Source organism: Gymnoscopelus braueri (genome assembly GCF_963280865.1).
Source record: "Gymnoscopelus braueri genome assembly, chromosome: 22".
Taxonomy (NCBI): Eukaryota; Metazoa; Chordata; class Actinopteri; order Myctophiformes; family Myctophidae; genus Gymnoscopelus; species Gymnoscopelus braueri.
In genome coordinates this window covers 39,000,578-39,018,096 of record NC_137624.1, presented here as the reverse complement: position 1 = coordinate 39,018,096, position 17,519 = coordinate 39,000,578, and the positions used below count along the sequence as shown (strand labels likewise).

Here is a 17,519-nt window from a genome sequence, read left to right as displayed (position 1 = left end):
ATATTTAGAATTTTTGATGACATCGGTATCTGTAATTATGCAGCCATTGTGTCCCAAAGTTTTACCACTTGCATTAAACCTGGCGTTTTAACTACTTTCAGCCTCCTATCTTTGTCTTACTCTTACCAGCATCTTGTGTCTTTTTTTTCTCTCTTTTATGTCCTGTCCCATTCACTCTCTCCCTCGCAGATCATTTCAAATGACCTCAGTGAACTGCAAAAGAACCAGGCAACCACAGTGGCCAAGATCGCTCAGTACAAGAGGAAGCTAATGGACCTTTCTCACAGGGTTCTGCAAGTAAATGCCCCAGTTTCATTCCATAGATCAGTGGCTTTCAACCTTTTTTCATATCAAGGTCCATTATTTATTCGGCATTCGAGCCACAGACCACCATTTGATGAAATTTAGACTCGGACCCAAAACGTAGAATATTTTGTTATCGTTGGAAGATTTTGTCCACAATTCCATGCTGTATTGATGTTGGTACAAATAGGAGAAATAACAGGCAAACGTTGATCAAAATAACTATTCTTCTACACTCTCTAATTTTGTGTAGACTTCTTGTAAATTAAGTAATGCAGATGTTTAACAATAGTTTAACTCTTGGGAGAGTAAAATGAAACCAAATGGACCCGTAAGGGTCCATTTGGTTTCATTTTAAATGAATGTGTGAAACACATTTTAAATGAATGAATGAATGAAACCAAATGGACCCGTAAGGGTCCATTTGGTTTCATTTTACACTCTCAAGAGTTAAAGATCTATAAGGGTCCATTTGGTTACCAACTCTCCATCATTTAGCTGGGGACCATCTGGAACCCCATCAAGGACCACTGGTTGAGAACCACTGCCATAGTCGATGACATGGGCTGTAATCAAGACGTGATTCTGTGTCAAATGAACTGCCATGACCAGTGCCTATAATATTGCTTGATTTATACTTTGTTGCGCGCTGAAAATAGCAGAGCTACAAACTCACGTAGCACACGACAGTGGTGCACAACATTATGTCATTAGGCTTATGTCAAACACTTTTAAATTCTTTCCATGCCTCTGTCTCTGTGTGTTCCTGCTAGGTGCTCATCAAGCAGGAGATCCAGAGAAAGAGCGGCTATGCCATCCAGGTGGACGAGGAGCACCTCCGGGTGCAGTTAGACACCATTCAATCAGAGCTCAATGCTCCGACACAATTTAAGGTTAATAAATGGTTCATTTTTATATAGCACCTTTTTATCCAAAGCGCTTTACAGTGGTTGCGGTTACATGGACGATATTTATTCATTCAGAATGAACTCATTCTGAACAACTGTTTACATGGAACCTGAATAAAAGTATTCCTAGTTTACACGACCCAAAGCATTCATTTGAAATTTAACTTTTGACATGCGCAAAGTGGTTCCCGCCTACACCCGGGCATGGACTTGTTCAGAAAGCTGCGGCTCGTCTGGTGTTCAACCGCCCCAAGTTCTCCCACACAACTATCCTTCTCCGTTCTCTACACTGGCTCCCCGTAGCGACTCGCATCCAGTTTAAAATCCTGGTGCTAGCCTATAGGGCAGTGAAAGGAACAGCTCCTTCTTACCTCCGGGCTATGGTCGATGCCTACACCCCTGCCCGACCACTTCGGTCTGCCACCTCGGGGCGACTGACTGCCTCGTCACTCAAGGGTCCTTCTGGCCGATCCACACAGTCACGACTTTTTTCTGTTCTGGCCCCACAGTGGTGGAATGGACTTCCCACTGATGTCAGGACAGCAGAGTCACTGCCCATCTTTCGCCGCAGGCTGAAAACCCACCTCTTCAGGAAACACTACCCTTCCTCTTTGCCTGGCCTACTTGTTAACTAGTTGTACGAACGCTTGTTTTATTGTTTTATTGTTTTATTGGATCTTGTTTAGTCGATACAATTACCGTATTTTCCGCACTATAAGGCGCATCTGAGTATAAGGCGCACCTTCAATAAATGTATTATTTTCATATATAGGGCGCACCGCATTATAAGGCGCATCCGCACTATAAGGCGCACTGACGGTGCGGCTTATAGTGCGGAAACCAATATTGATACATATATAAGGCGCATCGGATTATAAGGCACATCTGCACTATAAGGCGCACTGACGGTGCGCCTTATAGTGTGGAAAATACGGTATTTGTTTTAGCTCCTGCTCGTTTGATTTAGCTTTTTTGCCTCATCTGTTTAAGGAAATAGGTAGCTGATATATTGCACTTTTACCTTAGCGCTAGGTATACTCTTGGTTGCTTGTTTTTGCAGAAAATGCACTTAAGACTTCTGGTGATTAGTAGTTTTCGTTCCCTACCTATGTTGAATGCACTTATTGTAAGTCGCTTTGGATAAAAGCGTCTGCTAAATGACTGTAATGTAATGTAATGTAATGTAATGTAATGGACCAGGGGCCGCCGGCTCCACTACCCGGGGCAGAGCTTCCCCTGGTGGGTATGGGGAGGAGGCATTTAACCATTACAGTATATAAGCTTATTAAATGACGCTATAGGCGCTTCTCAGCACCAACTGTGGCCGACGCATACAGAGACATAAATAGACTTATGCAGTCTTTGAATTAAAGTTTTACTGCATACAAATATTTTATATTAAAAATAAAACGTATCGAGATTTGTCAATTTTTGGCCAATTCTGACAGCACTACTAAGCCCGGACATGTGCAAAAGAATGCATGTATTAGAGAGGAGCATTCGGAATAGTGTTTATATGGTAAATATATCCCGACTAAAACGGTATATACCCCCCCCCCCAACCCTGAATTAAAATTAATTCCGATCAGACCGGAATGGAATATTCTATTCCAATTGAGGTGTTTACATGAGCATTTTTATTCTGAATGAGCAGTCATTCCGCAGCCAATGTGCATTACATTCCCCCCCGTTCACACACACATTCACACACAGACGGCAGAGGAAAGCATGTTACCAGCCTGCTCTTCAGGAGTGGTTAGGGGTTCAGTGTCTTGCTCAAGGGCACTTCGACAGTAACAAAAGGGGGACCCGGGGAATCAATTTAAGTTACTCTGGATAAGAGTCAGGAAAAATTGCAGGGTCGTTTTTGTTTTTGTTTGTGATTCATAGCATTGCTGACTAAAACCGTTTATCAAATGTGTGTTTCTTCTCCAGGGCCGGTTGAACGAGCTGATGTCCCAAATCAGAATGCAGAACCATTTTGGGGCAGTGAGATCAGAGGAACGTTACAGTGTGGATGCAGACCTTCTCAGAGAAATCAAACAAGTGAGAGATGTGCCTTATTGTCTCTTAAAATGTTTATATTTTTTGTAAATGAATACCGTATTATTTATTTCATACTGCAGTGTCAGATGAGGAAGAAGTTATATGGCTGCTTATATCTAACCTTTATATTATACCATCACTTAAAATACTTCTACAATACATTATGATATTTGACAGCTTGTAAGAGCCTAGTAGATGTCTCCACTAGGCCTAATAGCTATTGTTTTGGTACAGCCTATCTTGTTATGGTTCAGTTTGTCCTTCAAGCAGCTACAGTATAACCATGATCTCTGCCCTGTGCTCGAGGCAGAACTACCGTACCACTGACATGAGTGTTAATGTACTTCTGACCATGATATCATGTGCATAAAGCATAACCACCACCACCTAGAATATTGTCTCGACTCCTATGTGCCTCATCGATTGCTGATTGATCCAGAAGTCCACCACACAGGCAAAAGTATCAACGCGATATCAGCTTGTAAATCGGCATTTTTTAGCTATTTAAAAAAAAAAGAATTTAAGTAAAAGTTCAAGTGGTTAAGTGTCTGTGGGTTTTATGAATATTTGAAAAGTAAATATAAATGAAAAGTATTACCAAGAGCTTGTGACTAAATAATAACCACGTTGTCTGTCCCCACAGCACCTGAAACAGCAGCAGGAGGGTCTGAGTCACCTGATCAACGTCATCAAAGACGACCTGGAGGACATAAAGCTCATTGAACACGGGCTAAGTGACAGCGGACACATACGGCATTAGGGTATGCTCAGCTGAACACCCTAATGCAGGGGTCTTCAACAGGGGATCCGGGACCCCCAGGGGGTCCTCAGAGTTACTACAGGGGGGCCGTCAAATCTTCGTGTGATATGATTTTCTTTTTTACATTAACCACTTGAACCCTTGCATCCCTTTTCTGAGGAGCCAGAAATGTAGCCAGAAATGGCAGATCTACAAGCTCACAACGCCTCGCAGCGCGAGGCGTTGTGAGCTATTTTTGGCTATTTTTGGCAAAGGGGTATAGGTGTAGAGGGAAGAAAGAGCAGACAAAGTAAAAAAAGAGAGTTTAATCTGAAACACAATTTTATACGATATAGTGGGGGGTCCTTGCTTTATCTCTCTCTCAGCTAGGAGGTCCTTGGCCTGAATAACATTGAAACCCCTGCCCTAATGCCTACATTTATAATCCATCGTACACAACTGTCCATAGCTGAAAGTAGCAAAAAATGTATTTTTAAAGTGAAAAAGATTTACTCAAATCTTTGCTTCTGGTGATTCTACAAATGTCTTCTAAATCCTAACAGTTTAAAAAAAAACTTGTGTTGCTATTATCAGTGGTTCTCAAAGGGCCCCCAAAATGATATGTATTTGGCCGCGGACCCCCATCTCAAAATATGTTGTTCCAGGGACCCCCCAAAAGCAAAGATTTGAGTAAAAAATGTTCGCTTTAAAAAATGTATACATTCAAAGATTTGCACACATTTTCATGATTTTTCAAACAAATAGCAGATCTAAATCGGCATACATTGGTCTATAGTTTGCTTTAGGAAATGTAGATTTTGTTTTTGACTTTTTTATGCAACAAATGTTCCACTTTCTGTACTCTCATATCTTTAAGAATTGGGTAATTGGTTTAGCTATGCATTCTGGGATGGCAGAATGGCTATATAGTTGAATGGGTCATCAGCTTATTAATATGAAAATTTAACTATGGATGTAAACTGTTTGTGTGTAAACGTTATGCGACAAGCCCAGCATTGTTTTATAATAAAACATATTAAAATGAATCGGTTCCTAATCTGAATGTCGTTCTTTATATATACACAGGCAATAATCCTGCACCTGTTTTTAAATGTTTTAACTTCACGTCGGGTTGATGCAACCCAAGACGGTTGTGTGGTCATACTGCACCACTTAGACAGTATAGTCCATATTAACATTTTAACAACACACATCTTGTATGGTGGTCCACGGCCAAATACATTAATTCGGGGGTCCTTGATATAAAAAAAACGTTTTAGAACTACCATACTGCACTACATACACTATATCACAAAAAAATACAGAATACTATTATATCAGTGGTGGGAAAAAAAACACTTATTGGTCAAATGTCACACTATGACTTTACTACATCAATACGAAATATACCATGAATAAATGATGTTGTCAGTGCCGTTTATAAAGCCCTGCATTGATTTCTTTCAGCCAGCAGGTGTCGTGGCAACACAGAACCTTTTGTTGCCTTTTGGAGTCATAATGTATTACATGATGTCATACTGTACATTATGACTACAAAAGGTAAAGAAAAGTTGATGTAATTTACATCAACGTGTTTTATGTAGTTACATCAATATGTTTAATAATAATACCAGCTAATGTTCCTGCCTTGTTGACATAATTATCTTTGCCTGCTTTACATGTTCTTTATGGTAGTTAATAGCAATCATTTCTTTGCTTTTGTTGTTTTAGAGGGAAGGGAAGGAATGTACCAATGCTACCATTTCTTAATTCATTTTCAGTAATCCCATCCAGGCCTGGAATTTCATCATTTTAGGGGCAAGGACACTTGGCCTTTGGTGTTGTCCATTCTTTTAGGGCACAAAGGCCAAATGCCAGGAAGGCCATTAAATAAAACAAGATTTTTAGTCCAAGGATGACACTGGTGTCTACATGACAAGAAAGAGACACTGGTGTCGACATATTGACAAGAAAGAGACAGAGGAGAAAGTGGTACAGTCAGCTGGGGCATTAAGGCCACTGTGGCCTCAGGGCATGCCATTTTTTTTGAGGGGCACAAGGCCCAACTGAGGGGCAACGACGGCCATGGCCTTCATGGCCTCCCTGAAATTCCTGCCCTGATCCCATCAGTGTCTTTTTGCAACGAGGTCTGACTTGGACGTCGTGTTGTATGGAAGTGTTTTTGATCTGGTCTGTAGTTTTCAAACGTGTGACTTTAACTGCAATTTACCCATCCTGGCAGGGAATAGGGATCTTTTGTTTTTGGAGACATGACCCATCTGTGACAAATTGATTTACTCTCCCAGAGTAAACAAAGCATTTGTTGGTTTGATCTGTAAGATAAACCTGATAGTTGTAAACTGGACATTATTTTCTCTTGTGTTATTAGACAGACCACACACACACATGCACACACGTATGCACACACATGCGTGTTACAGTGTGTATTTATAGGGTGTGTAGAGAAGACGGACAATTCATGCACAGCCTTATGTAGTGGTTAGGCTACTATTATTGAACATTTTGTCAGGTTAGCTACCTGGCTGGCACCCCAGACCATTTTGTATTTGGCCAAACCGTTACAATACGTGTGTGTGGTCTGTCTACGGTGGACAGACGGTGGACAGGCAGTATCTGTCTGTCCACCGTCTGTCTGTCTGTAGTATGTGTGTCTCTGTAAAAGGATAGATAGATGTATATGGATCATTAGATTACAGATTAAGGACTACAGAGATTAAGTTAGTAATTGTTGCTTGCTACAGTATATTATTGTATATAAATTGAAACACTATTATAGGCATGACCTTTTGTGGCAAATCCTATAAAACTAAAGGGACACAGACGACTGACAATGCCCCTGTAACTATGAATCAGACATATTGGTCGGATTGGTGGTGCGATGTTGGTGTGATGTTGGCCCGAACCTCTAGTGTCAAAAAATGACCTATTCTGTGCCTGGCTGATCGTAGTATTACATAAAAAACTTTCCAATATAATGTACTTACTCCATCACTCTTTGTGCTTCGGTGCTGCAATGTTTGTCCATATGAACAATAAACAAGCCTTAGAATTCCATGTCAACACTTTTATTAAAGGGATCAAAGGTATAAAAGGTCAAGCAGTATAAAACCAGACATAACAAAGAAACAACAGAATATATACAGGAGTCATTATGTTGCTGAGTGACATACTTACAGTGTTTACTATATAAAATAATATTAACAGAATACACACAATATAATATTAATAACCGATGATGAGGAAGGAGACATTATTACCGTAGAATCTACAGTATGTTCTTTTTCAGATGGCCACAAGGGAATCCTCTAGCCTGCCCCCTCCCCTTTAGTCCCTGATAGTGAATCACATCATCAATGGATGAATTTTTGATTTAATTGACATTTAATTAATTTATTCTTTACATTTTTTACAGTATACATTTTTGAGGGATTATTTATTAACAGCTGAGCTTGCTTACACTGGACTGGACTTTTGCGGTTGTTGTTGTGTTAACGGCGTGTGCCACGGTATGATGCAGGTGTCCTCGTTCTGCTGCTGCTGTTTGGGGCGATGCCTGCTGAGGGCTCTTGGTGGAAGTGGTTCTTGAACCATTTGAACAGTTCCTTGACTGTACGGAACATCTGAGAGCGATACCGCAAACCGCTTGGGGTGATGGTCACGTACTCTACCAGTGGTCTCGAACGAGGCTGGTAGCCCAGTATGAACTTACCTGGAAGATCTTTACAAGCCGAAATAATATATGGAATAAACTTGGGCTGCTCCCTCTTCGTCTTTACCAACAGCTCCTCCATTTTCTTCCTGTCTCCTCCATCGCACTCCTGGAAGTGTTCGTGCCTCAGTAGATCCCGAGCGAACTCCGCCATCGGCTGAATGTAGCGAACTGTGATCTCATCCAGATCATCAAACTCCTCTGTGTTGATCCAGAGCTTGCGTCCCAAGCTTAAGGCGTTGTCCTTGCCCTCCTCTCTAACACATGCATGCTGGTGAATACCTTCCGCCACCTTCCAGGTCACAGTGAGGTAATCCCTTCCTTTGCTGCTGGGCCTGATGACCAAGTCTCCCTGGTCCATCGACTCCATCAGCTCCTCTGCTTGCTTGAAACCAATATTGTGGAAGTTGCTGTGATTGATCAAGCGCTTTAGATAGGGTGTTTGCTGTGTTTGCTGTTCTTTCTTCTTGAGTTGTTCCTCTTCCTTCTGGTCCTCTCTCTCCATGTCAAAGTCATAGTAGCTGTCCTTGGGGAGCTTCCACTCGTTGCTCTTGTCCATCAGGTCAGAGGTGCGGCACGTCAGCTCAACGCTGAACCTCTCGATGTTGATGTTCATGATGCGAGAGTAGACCATCATGCCCACCTTGACCTTCTCCTCGGGGTGTTTGATCGCCTTGTCGCTGAGGGAATTGGTGCGAATGAACCCCTCGATGCCATTGTCCAACCTGGTCCGAACACCAATGGCCTGGCCTGGACAGGACCTGTTGTCCAAGTGGTCCCACACCTGGCTGAGTTCAGGGAAGTTGTCCTGCAGGCAGGAGGGGCACTGCCACAGGCCTGTGACCTTGTCACGATTGACGTGGTCATATCTCTCTCGTGGCGGCCGGTGAGCGATGCCTGTTACCACACTGGTGATCAGCTTCCCTATATAGAAGGTTTCTGGGGTCTCCTTTGTGAGCAAGTTAAATATCTGCTCAGTGTTGGGGACTCTGAAGGGAACTCTCAAGTCTTTGTACCTGCAGCTCAGCTCAGCACGGATGTCATAAAGAGTGATTCCCTTCTTGCCATAACGCTGTCTCTCCAGCTCCTCTGCGAAGGTGTCCAGATCTATATCTTTGAGATGCCCTGGGTTCTTGAGGATCTCCTCCAGTGCGCCAGCCAAGTTGGCATCCTCTGCTGACCTTTCATACTCCATGGCGTCTTCAGCCATCTTCCGAGCCAATGCGTACGTCTCTGGGTGGACCCGGGAACTATCCAGAACCTCGATGTACGAGTCTGTTCTGTCTCCAAGGGACGCAATCTTGATGAAACCGGCACAGTTGATGAAGACCGTGGGCCCCATGTGACACGTGGTGACCAGCTGGGATCTGTTTTCCAAACGAGTGTTTTTCTGCTTCAGAATCTTGAGGAGGTGAGGGCCCTTCCTTGGTCCAAGGCCACACACATACTGGACAAGGCTCTGGGTGTAAGGATGGGCGATGGCCCTGTTTACGTCCACTCCCACCTCGTTGACCCGGTTAATGAATTCACAGTGCAGAGCGTTGAGCAGTTCCTCTTTCCCTATGTTCTCCTGTAGTGGGTGCAGTTTGAGGCAGAGGATGTCCTCGTCACTGCTGCAGACGTGAGCGTACTCTGACAGAGGATCTTGGATCTTCCTGGCTATGGACACAGCCTGTCGCAGCACTGGTGGGAAGTCTCTGAAATCAGCCTCAGACTCCTTGCTGTTCATGTACAGTGTAGCCAGTTCATTGTCGACCAGCTCCACTCGCACAGGGGGCAGAGAGGATTCTTGTTGAAGCTCACTGATGGTCCTCTTGATGTCCTCCATTATCATGTAGGCGTCTCTATTCTCTCCGGCAACTGCAACCACATGAGGTTTCTTGCTCTTCAGAAACGTCTTCAGGTTTTGAATATCATTAGCCTTTTTAACCCTCTCATCTTCTCTAAAGGAGTTCTTCCTCTTCATGAAGTAGGGCAGACGCAGGAAATCAGTCACCTCTCCCTCACCATTGATGAGAGCGCAGAACACTGGTGTGTCCCTGCCAGGGGCATAGGCGACTCCCAAGACTCGGACGCCTTTGCCTTGACTCTCCTCCATCAGGTCTTTCTCCACCTGCTGATCTGGCCTGTACGGAGCCACCTTCAGCCAGTTGAACAACCGCTTACAGCAGGACCGGACAATGTTTTCCTTGGCCTCTGCAACAAGCTTGTTCTTGAGTTCCTTCGACAACTGAGGGTAGAGGAACTGGGTGAGGGCTGTGTCTATGGTCAAGGCCCACTGCCTGTTCCATTCTTGCACCTGGTGACTGAACTCCTCCCTGTAGTAGAACTGTTTGATCTCGTCAGAATATGGAGGATGCCCTTTGACACCAATCATATCAATACAGATGTCTATGGTGAGCAGCCCCTCCTCCTCAGCCAAGCACATCTTAAGGAACTCATCCCCGTTCAGCTGGTTCACACCCTTGTTCTTAAGGTACTTGAAAGGGTAGGCAAAGTGAGCCTCGTCTATCTCCTTCTTGCCTTTCTTGGTCGGCTTGATATTGATCTTTGCCCTCTCCTGGAAAGTTTGCCTGAGAACACGTTGAATCGAGGGCTCCCGGGCGATCTGCACAGCCACCATGTACCTGGTCCCTTCAAGCACTGCCTCAGGAGTTGTGAACTGTCTGCAGACATAATCCTTGGCCAACTCCATCGGTTCATCTGGGAATTGCTCCATCTCGTGGCGCTGGTAGTCGTCTCGCAAATTTTCTCCGAACTGCTCCGGTGTTAAGCCAAATTTGTTGGCCATACTATGAAGTCCCGCACTCTGGCAGATGCTGTACATGTCCCTGTGCGAGGCCTGCTTCAGATCCTTGAGGCAATTCTTGCCTACTTTCACAGAGTTCTGCATCTTGGGGATGTCTTGGTTGTAGTACAGCAGGAAGTGCTTGTACACATCCCTCAGTTCGACAAGGGTCTGGACGTCGTTCAGCCTCTCCATGTCGGTGGTATCCAGGGGACGGATGCCATCGGTCAGGGATTTGTCTGGGTTAGCGGAGATCTGCTCGTGCTGGTAGGACTGCATCCTCTGGAAGAGCCTCATCAGGTTCTGCTTGCGGTTCTTCAGTTGAGTCCACTTCTCATCCCATTGCCACACCTTCCACAGGTCATTGATGTTTAGTTCTGGTTCCACATACTCCTTCCTGTAGAATGCTATGAATGGAACCTCAAAGTGCTGGTTCCTCATCAAGTCAAGGGCCTCCTTAATCTTGACAATTGTCCTCTCACCTTTTTCCTTCCTGCTGAAGTTCGTGGTCCTTCCTCTGTCTAGGTAATCTGTGCTCTCCTGCATGGAAATAGCTGGGGTGGAGAAGCCATGTCTAAAGATCCATTTTGCTTCCTCCTCCAGCTCATCATCCTCAGCAGATCTCACAGGGACTGGCCGTAGCTGGAACCTCTCAGGCATGTCGGTGTAGCGGATCTCTTTGTCCTGGTGGGTCATGTAGTTTCTCTCCAGCTCACTGGGCTCATAGAAATCCAACACGCTTTGCCTTCCCTGCCGCCTCTTGGTCAGCTTCTTGGGCCGATCCCGGCCTTCCTCATCCTCCTCCTCTTCCTCTTCTTCCTCCTGGTCATAGGTGTCGCCAAAGTCGAAGTCCCCACCAAAGAACTCCTGGGCCTCCCGCAGGGCTGCATCGGTGGTATGTGCTGAGAATGTCTTGCCTCTCTTTTTGGCGACAGGTTGGTCGTCATTGTCCACAATGAAGTCATCTATGTCTGACTCCTCCTCCTCCTCCTCATCATCTCCCTCTTCGTCAGACATATCATCATCATCTCCCTCTTTGTCATTGACGCCACACCGAACAGGCATATCAACAATCTCTCCCTCTTCCAGCTCGACCTCACCATCCCCGTCAGCAGCAAAGATCTCCTCAGCAATCAAGTTCTTCAAATCATTGTCCTCTTCATCATCATCCATTGTCTTCACACGCTTGTATTTATTTTTCCTCCTTTTCATTTTAACACCTGTATTCTCCTCAATGAGGTCCAAATCATCGTCATCTAGTTCGTAACTGCGTTTCTCCCGGCGACGTCTGACTTCACCCTCTGAGTCACTAACTCCTGCACTCACACTCCTGGCCTCCTTCTTGTCGATCTTGTCACTATGCGCACAGCCACGGACAGTCTTCTTCTCATCAGCTCTCTGACGCTTCATTCCTGGAGACTGCCTAACAGGGGAAAGACCTGCCATTTCCCAACACCGCTTCAGGCAAATGTTGATGGACATGTTTTTCCTCTTCTCTTCTCTTCTCTGATGTTCTCTGCTGTTGCTCACTGTCTCTGCTGTTCTGTGATTCTGCTGCTCTGATCTGTTGCTCTGATCTGTCACTGTACCGCTCTCCAGCTGCTACTGACTTCACTCTGAGATGCTAGTGACATTGCAGGCATGGTCATTGCCAAATATTCACTCACTGCCCCGTCACTGCCACGTCAGTGACGTGACGTCACTGCCTGCCACGTCAGGGCAAGCCGAGAGACGCGCGCCCATAGCAACGTCCACAATCAACACAAACACCTGTTGACATCGCCTCGCGCTGCATCGATTGAGGGAGATTCGGGTAACCATAGCAACAGCACAAATACAACAAACTAAACACCTTACCCGAAAAAACAACAACAACAAACAAACACCTGTTACGGACGTCGCATTGCGCTGCATTGTGGGGGATTCTGTAGGTACGACGAGTTGTTTAGCACTGCATTGAGCTATATTAATGTAGCCTAAAGTAAAGTTGTTGATTTGATTGATTGAATACTTTATCATCAGTTTGCAAAATAGTACAGTGGTACTAGCCTTAGATCAAGACTACCGTAGATTAGCGGTGTAACGTAACTTGGCAATTGTGTGTGTTGTAGTTGTGTTGTGGCGAGGGCCACTGCATTTTACTGCATTTTACTGCTTTTATTTTATTTTATTTTATTTTTAGCACGTCGACACGTTGTGGACCCTCCAGGGCAGATCCTTTTGTCTATGTTTATTCTATATATCTTGTATAACCCCGATATCATTCTCAGGGGTGTACGGTGTGTGGTTTGGATGTGATAAGTTAGCAGATCCCCTGGGCTAGTCCACACGTGGTAAACATGGTGAAAATATATTACTAAGGTGTAATATTACTAAGTGAAAATATATTACTAAGGTGTAATATTGACAATTGTGTGAAGATATATTACTAAGGTACACAAGGTACACATGTAATATTGGCAATTGTGTGAAGTGTGGATATTTCTTTAGCTGTGTTGTAGAGGACAGTGGCCACTACATTTAAGTTATATCCATTTGTGTTGTAGTTGTGTAGTGGCGAGGGCCACTGCATTTTACTGCATTTTACTGCTTTTATTTTATTTTATTTTATTTTTGTTTGCTTTATTGTTAAATTGGTTCTAACTGTAATTGTATCCTTGCTCTGTAAAGCACTTTGAGCTGCATTTCATGTCATGAAAGGTGCTATACAAATAAAGTTTATTATTATTATTATTAAAGTATATTTACTCAAGTACTGTGCAATTTTTTTTGGTATTTTTACTTTACTGGATTTCCAATTTTCAATAAGTTTTTTTACTTCTACTCCTACATGATCTCAGAGGCAAATATTGTATTTTTACTCCACTACAATCATTTGAAAACTTTTGTTACTAGTTACTTTGCAGATATAAATTATTATATTATAAAACATGCATTAACCACTTCAGCCCTATTTTATACACTATTTTGTTGTGAGCTTGTTTTAGTGCTTTTAGTACTTTTACTTTTGGTACTTTACTTATAAGTATATTTTGATGCCAATACTTTTGTACGTTTACTCAAGTAACATTGTGAACACAGGCCTTTTACTTGTAACAGAGTATTTTTATATTATGGTATTGATATCCGAGTACTTCTTCCACCACTGCCGTAGATGTAGCCTATGTCGATGTTGACATTTTTATATCTACGAGAGTCTTAGCGACCACCCCCCCTTTATGCTCTGAACTTTTACCAGTAAAGCCCGTACTTCTCCGTACATGTACAAAGAAAATATCTAAGGTGCTTACCCGGTTGCCCCAAATGTTAACTAGCGTTCCGGAGTCTTTGTGTAATGTATTAGTCCATATTTTTTAATAAAGAAGTGTTTTAATCCCGTCTGTGGCCGATTCTCTCGGCAGTTCACAATTGGCGGTAGACTTGTGACGGGGCGCATCCGGTGACAGCCGGAATTACACTCAATGTAAACAGGAAGTTAACGAGGGGGGGAAATGGCGTTCTGCCACAGACGGGATTAAAACACTTCTATATTGAAAAATACGGACTAATACATTGCACAAAGACTCCGGACTGCTAGTTAACATTTGAAGGTTAATGCTAAATGTATAATACAAAAAGTCCTAAGTCTAGCTTGTTTGCTGCAGTTCCTACACGAAAAACTAAAAACAATGTAAGGGAACAATGACCTTTCTACTATTTTGTTTTGTTTTGTTTTCAAACTGTTTATTATGATGTTTTTGCATAGTAGTGTATATTTGTCATTACATGTTTCGATGAATTGAGTACAAAGGACCCCAATGGAAACAAGCCATAGGCTTTCTTGGGTTTAAAATCCTCTTAGTGGACCTATTGAACTGTACTTTCCTGTGCTTTTTTGGGGGGCAAACTGCCAATAAAGTATTCAATCAATCAATCAAAATCCAATCCAAATTTTAAAATAATATATGGTATTTAAAGTGATTCATTCAGAGTTGTTAAACTACCTGATAAACAGTATATAGGCTACCTGTAGAATTGATCTGGTATGAATGAAAAGAATCCAAACATGTATTAATGCCATTATCAAACATCTGCTTCCAGTAGCCTAACCCATTGGTTCTCAAAGTGGGGTCCGGGGACCCCCAGGGGTCCTTGAGGGAGGTCCAGGGGGTCCCCAGCTAAATGATAGATTAGGCACCAAATGGACCCTTATAGGTCTGTTAAATTTACATCAATTTTACAATATAAATTGTGGTCCAAGTGATAGAAATGCCATTAAATGGGGGTCCGTAGCCTAATGCATGTCAAACTGGGGGTCCTTGAAATTAAAATGGTTGAGAATCACTGCTAGAGCCGTAAAAAATCTTCTCTTATGGGGGTCCCTGGCATATCTTTTCAAATGGGGGTCCGCGAGCTAATAAGTGTCAATTTGGGGGTCCTTGACATGAAAAAGTTTGAGAACCACTGGCCTAACCCTTGATTTTAGACCATGATGCTTGTGCTCTTGAAGGCCCTATAAGTTGTACTACTGCTGCCATTCAATACAAAGGCTCCACCATGAGCTTGATCAGAATGACAGTCATTCAGAAAAACACTAATGATTTCTGTACAGAAAGGTTCCCAGCTTGGGCAATGTCTTCTAAATCCTAACAGTTTTCTGAAAAACCTATTTATATGCCTATATCAGTGGTGCTCAAACTTGTTCATGTCAAGGACACCCAAAATGATATGTATTTGGCCACTGACCCCCATCTCAAAATATGTTGTTCCAGGGACCCCCCAGAAGCAAATATTTGATTTTATTGAAATGTATTTTTTTAAAGACTTAACAGATCATGAGCTTGTATATCTGAATAGCCAAAGTATAAAACAAGTGGTTGCACAGATGCTTTCCTGGTTTTAATGGGTTAACATGGTCTGTTATAGGCTGTTTGGGTATTATGCACACAAATGTGTTGAACACCTTTCTGCTTCAGAAGGAATGTGGGGAGACAAAAGCACATTTAAAACAAACTGAAAGATGTGAATAAATAGGCATCTTGGAAAAAGTACAACATTCTTTGCTTCTGGTGATTCTACAAATGTCTTCTAAATCCTAACAGGTTTTATAATCAGTGGTTCTCAAACCTTTTCATGTTAAGGACCCCCAAAATGATTATGTAGTTGACCATGGACCCCCATCTCAAAATATGTTGTTCCAGGGATCCCCCAGAAGCAAAGATTTGAGTAAAAAATACTCGCTTTAAAAAATATATATATTCAAAGATTTGCAAAAATGCTACTACTGCTAAGTAGATTTTGTTTTTGACTTTTTTATGCAACAAATTTTCCACTTTCTGTACTCTCATATCTTTAAGAATTGGGTAATTGGTTTAGCTATGCATTCTGGGATGGCAGAATGGCTATATAGTTGAATGGGTCATCAGCTTATTAATATGAAAATGTAACTATGGATGTAAACAGTTTGTGTGTAAACGTTATGCGACAAGCCCAGCATTGTTTTATAATAAAACATATTAAAATGAATCGGTTCCTAATCTGAATGTCATTCTTTATACATACAGGCAATAATCCTGCACCTGTTTTTAAGTGTTTAACTTCACATCATCATCATCTTAGATGCAACCCAAGACGGTTGTGTGGTCATACTGTACCACTTTGACAGTTAAGTCCATAGTAATACACGTATACAGTTACAGTATGTATATTACATTTCCATAGGGACATTTCCCCACCAACATGGAATGCTTTCAGTAATATATATACACTGCATAAATATGATATGCCGTAATTTTTTTGGTCATATGGTACTAAGTCTTTATTTCAAAAATAAATGACAATGTATTGTTGCAAGAAATGTCAAAGCATAGTAAATGAATGGAATACTACACCAGTGGTTCTCAAAGTGGGGTCCAAGGGGTCCCCAGCCAAGTTGGTTAATATAGCATCAAATCTATCAATCTACAAGCTCACTCACAACACATCGCGATGCATTGTGAGCTTGTAGATCTGCTATTTTCTTTTTCTTTAAATCCGGTAAACATAAATGACACTTTTTAATAGTTTTTAAGCATTTTGTTGGTGGTCCACGACCAAATACATTAATTCGGGGGTCCTTGACGTAAAAAAGGTTTGAGAACCACTGTACTGCACTACACTATACCCCAAAAAATGCAGAATACTCTTATATCAGTATACTATAATAATACATTATTATAGTATAGTGACTATACTACATCAATAAAAGAATTACCATGAATACATTATGTTGTCAGTGCCATAAAGCCCTGCATTGATTGATTTCAGCCAGCAGGTGTCGTGGCAACACATAATTTTTTGTTGCCTTTTGTAGTCATAATGTATTAAATGTAATACATTATTGCAAAGAAAAGTTGATGTAATTTACATTAACGTGTTTGATGTAGTTACATCAATATGTTTAATAATAATAATACCAGCTAATGTTCCTGCCTTGTTGACATAATTATCTTTGCCTGCTTTACATGTTCTTTATGGTAGTTCATAGCAATCATTTCTTTGCTTTTGTTGTTTTAGAGGGAAGGGAAGGAATGTACCAATGCTACCATTTCTTAATTCATTTTCAGTAATCCCATCAGTGTCTTTTTGCAACGAGGTCTGACTTGGACGTCGTGTTGTATGGAAGTGTTCTTGATATGGTCTGTAGTTTTCAAACTTGTGACTTTAACTGCAATTTACCCATCCTGGCAGGGATGTATTGTTTTTGGAGACATGACCCATCTGTGACAAATTGAATTACTCTCCCAGAGTAAACAAAGCATTTGTTGGTTTGCTCTGTAACTGTGATAGTTGTAAACTGGACATTATTTTCTCTTGTGTTATTAGACAGACCACACACACGCATGCACACACGCATGTTTGTGTCTATCTGTCTATCTATCTAACGATCTATCTATCTGTATCTGTCTGTCCACCGTCTGTCGGTCTGTCTGTCCACCGTCTGTCTATAGTATGTGTGTCTCTGTAAAAAGATAGATTTATATGGAT

General features: G+C 42.2%; 2 protein-coding genes across 5 annotated transcripts in view; one reads left to right on the top strand and one right to left on the bottom strand.

Moving 5' to 3' along the window:
• Nucleotides 1-17,519, top strand: part of LOC308078724 (nucleoporin p54-like) — a gene marked incomplete at its 5' end in the record, with an annotated part of 280,426 nt that overhangs the window by 12,436 nt on the left and 250,471 nt on the right. For 3 of the 4 annotated variants that reach the window (XM_080420030.1, XM_080420029.1, XM_080420031.1), the window contains 4 exons: nt 190-297; nt 1,077-1,196; nt 3,147-3,257; nt 3,901-5,042. In XM_080420030.1, the coding sequence (XP_080276156.1) occupies nt 190-297; nt 1,077-1,196; nt 3,147-3,257; nt 3,901-4,017 (456 nt within the window). In that variant the 3' untranslated portion in view covers nt 4,018-5,042. Of the gene's footprint in view, nt 1-189; nt 298-1,076; nt 1,197-3,146; nt 3,258-3,900; nt 5,043-17,519 lie in introns of those variants that run through there. The other variant, XR_013932567.1, reaches the window with a different exon arrangement.
• LOC308079005 (transcription elongation factor SPT6-like) lies at nt 7,506-11,960 on the bottom strand (the record flags this gene model as incomplete). The annotated part of the gene is made up of 1 exon (XM_080420344.1): nt 7,506-11,960. One exon carries the CDS (start codon nt 11,958-11,960, stop codon nt 7,506-7,508), a length of 4,455 nt encoding a protein of 1,484 aa, XP_080276470.1.